Here is a 6753-nt window from a genome sequence, read left to right on the forward strand (position 1 = left end):
TCGCAACGCGAGATGACGAAGAGTAACAAAAAAAATAGAACAAAATGTACCTTTCTGACCAAAACTGAATCGGCATCCGAGACATATCAAATCAACCATACAAGACAAAAGATATACAAGCCAAGACAACCACATCAACCTCTTTTTCACTCGAAAAAAAAAAAAAAAACACGACAAGTCCTTTAGCACGTCGGAACAGTAAAAAGAAACTAGCTTGAAATGCCCGCTTTATTTTGTTTTCGTCGGGGTAACCTGTATTCAACTCAAAGGCTATGCATCAAAAACAAGAGATGCCTGTCGCACTTTGGGGCTTCCAAAAAAACACGATGCAAGTGTCTTCTGCCCTCCTGGTTACCATGAGCTCTCGCCCATTTACCCTCTCGAACCTTGCAGCCTTTCTCTAGTGTGTCCTATGCATCCTAGCCGTTTTAACGCCCTCTCCAGTTATCTCATCCTCTCCTTCCTGTTCATACATGTCTTAAACACCCTAATAAACCCTGAGCCCTAAAGAAGCGAAAAGAGAAGAAAAGAAGAATGGAGGTGAAGAAAAGGAAAGGTTAATGAGAGTAGTGTAATAGTGTGTGTGACACAAGGAAAAAAAAAGTCAAAGCCGCGACACCCAGTCCCAAGGGTATATACTTATCGCCATTCCCCTTCCCGTCCAAGTATATATAAAATGTGTTAGGTATACAGGTGTATATGTATATGTGTTCTATCCAGGTCCGAACCTGAATGAGATTGGTTGTGTGTTTTTTTTTTTTACTTGTTTCTCTCATTTTCATTTTTGCTTTTTTCGAATCCCTTCTTTAGTTTCCGGTAAATCCGTTCAAAAAGTGTCATAGCACGCAACGCGAAACTGACAAGATATGGCCGAATTGAAGGATCCAACACCGTGAAACCGAATGAATAGAATTTCCCGCGATCCGTGAGAAAGGCCGTGACCCAGCATAAAAAAAGGGCTGTTATTCGCACAAATCGCATTCGTAAATCATAGGGCCATAATCGTAGCCATGTCGCGGGAGTGTCATATCGCGTAGTGGTACGTACATGCTGCTCCTTTGCCGCAAAGTTTTTTGCTGTTTTTCTGTCTTTTGTTTTCTTAAGAGTGACCTTTTTGAGGTTTGTTTGCAGCTTGTTACAGTGACTGCACCGGTAGTAGCTTGCATCTCCTCATCCTGATGTGTCTGCGGTGGGAAAGGGGGGGCTCGATCCTTTGCTCCTCTTAAAGAAGGGAAAGTCCTTCATCCTAAACCTACTTGGTCTCTTCTTAAGCGCCTTGCCTTCAGCTCTACCGATACTGCCTCCGAAGGGCGAGTCTTCGTCCGCTTGCGAGGTATCCCGATCGCGTTCCTGATCGCGGTCCCGGTGTGGCGATGCCGGAGATCCCTTAAGGCTAAGCGGCGACATGTTATACGCAGGAATGCCCAGGTTGCGGTCTCCGGCTTCGTTGCTAACTATGCTGGTACCCTGCGTGCTTGGTGATAGCGTCATTTTGCCGGTAGCCGTGCTCGCGGCCTGTGAGGTCCAATCGGCATGGTACCCGGTGGATAAGCTACCCTCGGGAGTATCGCTTGTCCGGTGTTTCGGAGACACCATTCTACTTTCTATTGGCTCGTCGGGTCGGTGGCAAGAGAATGGATCGTCTCGAATGGCGTCAAAGGAGGAAGGGGGGCCAAAAGTCACCCCGTTGACATCATGATGTTCAATCGGGGTATGAGGATCGTGACCAGATTTAGCCGTAGAAGGGCTCGGTGCGGGCGAAATCTCGATATTCTTAATCTCGTTGTCGTTTTCAACAGTGGAGCTCCTAGTCCTGGTCCTCACTTGTGATTCTTTTGCCTGTTCTTCTTGCACTTTGATTTCGAAGAGTTTTATGTTAGCATGGAGCTCGCCTACGGTGTATTCCATGCCTGGCATTATCTCAGCCACACCCTGAAACAGCGGTATAGCAAACATATTCATGAATCCGAGCTGGGCGTTGGAGAGGGAAAGAATGTCCTTCTTCGGTGCTGCCATTAGGGATGACCTGATTTCGAGCTCATCTTCCATCGAAGCTTGCCGGGAAAACTCCTCTGAGAGCATATGCATCCATTTCAGCGCGGTCGAGTGACGACGTGCCTGTGACCAAATCAGCAACGTTCAATAACGCAGACGATTATGGATAGATTTTAATTTGAGGGTTTTCTCATCTATTTGTAGGTAACTTACCACGTTGCTAATGTCTGCGCACTTGATAAGTAGCGCACACGCGAGAACCTTGGTCTCTTCAAGTTGGCGGCCGTTCCACTTGTCAAAATTTCTATCAGCCTCCAACTTCTCCTTGAGAGTGCCCAGCTTTTTCATGTAGTCAAAATGAACGCCCATGTCTGTCGCCAATATGGAACTGATCATCAGGCCACGCATCTTTCTGTCTTCGAACACCGCGGGCCAATATCTGCGAAGAATCTGCGAATACGCAGCACAGTGGAAAGATTCCAGGACGGATCGGTCATTGTAGAGCTGGGCTAGCGGAGCATTCAATGTTGTTAGAAAGCCGTTGTTGACTCCAGGGTGGCCGACGTCGTGGCCAATAGCAGTGATGAGAAGAGTCAATGCTTCGTAGGGGCTGACCAGTGCCGCGATTGGCGACCTGATCACTTTCGGCAATGGTTGAGACCAAGTCGGATAAGGAGGGAACGAGCCAATATGGACGAGGAAATTGAATGTCGCCTGAAGAACGTCCACCACGTGACGGAAATTATGATAGGGAACAAAGCTATTATATGCAGCCCGGCATGCGACAAGGAAGCTAATGAGTTGGTCTAAAATTATTGGTCAGATGGTAATTCCAGCGGCTGGACGGATGCAGGCATTTTCAGTGAGGGGGTTGGTTGCTTATGATCTTAGCACCTTCCAGGGGGGGGGGTTTCTCCAACTACACACTCACCTGCTGGTATCCGCCACTTCTCAAGTTCCGGTGAGGTCAATGCGTGTCGGAACATCTGCAGAGCTGCGACCAGCAGCTCATCGTCGGAAAACTCATGGGCATCGAAATGCCAGCGGCCTACGGCCTCGGTGATGACAGCCTGGCGTTCGGAAGAAACGGCAATATGCGCACCGGCGATATGGTCGTCTTCAGAGGAAAGGCGGCAGATTCCCTTCATCAGTCCAGAGACCATTGCCTCTCGCAGATAGGCATAGGGCTTCTGGTCATTGATGCCGACCCAGGAGCGCTTCCGCCCCTTTGTGATCTCCATCATGGCCTGCTGGTCCCTAGCAGCATCCCTATGGGCCTTATAAGCGCATATTTCCAGCGTTGCGATACACTTGGGGCCCAGGGGGGCGACAATCACGTCGACCGCACCAAGGTCCAAGCATCTCCTCATGAGCTTGCGGCTGGCGGCCAGAGTGCCGGCAGCGGTTGACAAGAGCTCGGCTGTGCCGTCGGTCATTTGTTCGCGGGACTCTGGGTAGCTGATGACGGGAATGGGGACGACAAGCTTGGAGATGCTTCGCAGGTGGGCTTCAGTGATGAGCCTCTGAAGCAGTGCCAAGCCGTACAAGTTCTCGTCAGGCGTGTGAATCTCGGCGTCGCGGTTTACCAGGTTGGGGTCGGAGGAGGAGGCGTTTTGTAAGGAGTATGATTCGGGTATCCATTCGTCGTGGGGTGTGTCTAGAAGAACAATGGCGGGTGTCATATCGATCATGGAACCGGCTTCGTGGAGTTGCATAAGCTTGGCCATGCAGGCGGCGCCGGTGGAACAGACGTGAACTGTGCGTTGCGCATCACGAGTCAGCATGGGAAGTGAAGGGACAATCAGAGGAGCAAGAGGAACAAACCATCGCCAAAAGCGTCTAGGAGAGGCTGGACGAGTTCTCGAACGCGATCGTGCTGCCAATCGGGGGAACCGTCGGTCGGCGAGGCCGCGAGATCGTCGGATAAGGCGCGCAGCAGCCGGGCCTCCCCAACGCTGCGGTTGACATAAATGATATGACAGGCAAGGCTGTCCATGGTGGGCAACGGGAGGCTACCAGTCTCGCGACTGGAGCACGTTGGCCACGCGGGCAAGGATTACTGCGCGCGCAAGGCTATACGAAAAGGCACACGAGGCGACGGCTCAATTGGATCGGCGAGCGGTTCGGGATTTTCGAAATTGGAGCAGCCAGCGTCAAGGATAGAGCGCGAAGCGAGTCGGGAATCCAGGGTAAAGGGAAGCACGGGCAGCTTCGGAGCCAGAGCTCGAGGTGAAGAGAAAAAGAGCGCGAAGAAGAGAGTATACGCTGGAGCTGGGATCGCCTCGAGCGCGCGCGGATCCGAAAGGGAGAGAGAAATTTCAAAGGAAAGCGTGTGGTTGTGGGTTTTGATTGGTGATGCGACAGGGCGGCCGGGACGACGATGGAGATGGGACACTTGCTTTCAAAAAAAAAGAAGCGCCTGAAAGCCTATTGGAAAAAGAGAATAAGGAACGAGTCGAAGAGAGTCAATGCTGTCGGGAGCGACGCGGAGTGAGGAGCATCAGAGGGAGTTTCTGACGTCGGATCGTGGGTTGAAAAAGGGAAGACGAAAACGAAGACCTGGAAAGAAGAGAGGGTGCACCCTGCAGCACTCACACGGCGGCGTGAGTATCTGGACAGGTTTTGGGACGAGGATCGAATGGTAGAGGAGAAAAGGAAAAAATGGTGTTGTTGGTCCAGAGACGCAAGTCACAGCGCCGCAGGTCGCGGAACAAGCAGAGAAGAGTCGAAGGCGACTTCTGGAGTCGCACAGGAAGGGTGGCTCTTGTCGCGGGCGGGTCCCGAGGGGGAGCCTCTGGGTGCTCCAGGTGCTTTTCTGGGCCCTTTTCTGGGCCTGGCCGGACAGCGCAAGCACAGAAGCCCCGGATGGCTTCTGGGCTGGTCAGATGCTGCAGCCGGTGGCGGGATGTGGCTGCTGTGGTGCGTGCTGGTTGCGGCGCTGCAGCGCTGGGCCTAGCGGACGCAGCAGTGGAGCGCAGCGAGCGTCTAGCGGCGCTTCTAGTTCGTTTCTCGCCCTGCAAGGCCGTGCTTGGGGCCTAGCTCGGAAAGATTATGGCAGGGTGGGCGCAAGATCCAGGCTTGGGCTGCTAGTGAGTCGCTGCTGGAGGGGCAAGACGTCAGCCGTCTGGAGCGTCAGGATCGGCGGCGTTATCGCGAGAGGAGAGAGCAAGAACTGGTAAGCGAGAGAGATCGTGAGCCAGACGAGAGTAGGTAGATGGCGAGGCGGGTAGACAAGAGAAGAGAGGCGGCAACGCGCACGTAGCGACACGGGGGAGGGGAGAGCCGATGGCTTCTCGTTTCTTCTTTTCCTCTTCCTTCTTTTTTCTTCACACGAGCAGAGCGGGGGCTGGCGCAGCGGGCAGGGCGCTGACAAAAAGTCAAAAGATGGCAGCAAAAGGTAAAAACAGACAAGATGCCCTGGAGATGGGAGAAATTGAGTTGTTCAGGTAGCCGTAATCCAGGACAGGGCAAGGTAGGACTCGTGCCTTGTAGCTTGTATCTAAGTGGCAGGAAGGGTTCAAGGGCAGCGAATCCTGCTGCTCGACGACGCCATGGCCAGCCGGCAAAGTGTTCACTGGAAGCTGTAATCAGGGCAACGCCCGTGGGAGGGGAGACTGGAGGACTAGAGACAGAGGCCGGAGGGAGAGCTTCGATATAAGGTGCCAGGCCGCAGGGAGGAGTTGTGTCTGCTCCTGCTCCGGACACATACAGTACAGTGCCCCGTCGACGACTTCCTGGTCGCAGGTACTGCGGCAGATTCCCTGCATTGCACGCTGCAGACAGGTACACAGTCCCGTGCCTTGGGGCGTCCTGACGAAGCACTAGCACCGTATAATTACACGTGCGGCATGCCAGTTGACAGCTGCTAGGACTAGAGCTGCAAGTATTAGACAAATGTCATGTCATGTACCTACAGCGTGCCTCTGCTATCTGCTCCATCCTGCGACATTGGATCAGTCAATGTCGTGGAGGCAGGTCAAAGCACGGGGAGCACTGGTCTAAGGTGTCGCAGATAAGCAGCAGCACAGCAGAGCACGCACTCGGACAGTGCAGCCGGGGCAGCGCTCAACGGCAGCCCGCCTGAACCCAACAGACAGACGCGCCACAGCGTCAATTGGGCCACTGGAGCATGCCGTGCTCATCGCCAATTCCCCAACATCATCAGCATCGGCATCAGCATCATCCCTACTTTGTACGGCACAAACACTGGACCGATGCCAGCTGGTGCGTGCTGTACATGTATGCTGTACACGTAGGTGGCCGACCAGGGTAGCTCTGCGCACAGCACAGCTCTGGGCCATTAGCTGTCCGTGTTCAGATATGAGCGCTAGCACGCTGCAAAGCGCGCATCCGCGAGCGCTGACTGGTGGCTGCTGTGCCTGTGCGGAGGGCCCTGGAGGTGGGTGGGTGCAACGCCTGCAGGTGCAGCGTGTGCCAGGCCGGCCACGGACCACTAATGTACGCGCACCGATTGACTCACGCCATGGAACACTGGAAGAAGTCTTGCTCGAAGGAAAAGAAGGCTGCAACGAAGGCTTCGAGAGCTTGCAGTGAGGGGTTGGCTGCCAGTCCGGTCCACCCGGCGACGGCCAGCCACAGCAACTGAAGTCAACATGAATACTGCGAGTGGTGTCCCACCGATTGCTGTGCAGGCAATGTGCATGTATCAATTGCTGGTAAAAATCATAGAGATTACAGCGGCTCGTAGTAGCAAAGTTCGCTATGGATTAACCGCAATTAAACAACATTGAAGAAATG

The 6753-nt window shown here is 53.4% G+C and overlaps 1 protein-coding gene across 1 annotated transcript; it reads right to left on the reverse strand.

Annotated features, from left to right (window-relative positions):
* Positions 1–1170: 1170 nt before the first annotated feature.
* Positions 1171–3991, reverse strand: TGAM01_v203037 (hypothetical protein; the record flags this gene model as incomplete). The annotated part of the gene is made up of 4 exons (XM_018802393.1): positions 1171–2118; positions 2209–2801; positions 2927–3751; positions 3820–3991. The coding sequence occupies 4 exons, from the start codon at positions 3989–3991 to the stop codon at positions 1171–1173; spliced, it is 2538 nt and encodes an 845-aa protein (XP_018664311.1).
* Between the last annotated feature and the right edge of the window lie 2762 nt (positions 3992–6753).

This window comes from Trichoderma gamsii (genome assembly GCF_001481775.2).
Source record: "Trichoderma gamsii strain T6085 chromosome Unknown Scaffold_8.2, whole genome shotgun sequence".
Lineage (NCBI taxonomy): Eukaryota > Fungi > Ascomycota > Sordariomycetes > Hypocreales > Hypocreaceae > Trichoderma > Trichoderma gamsii.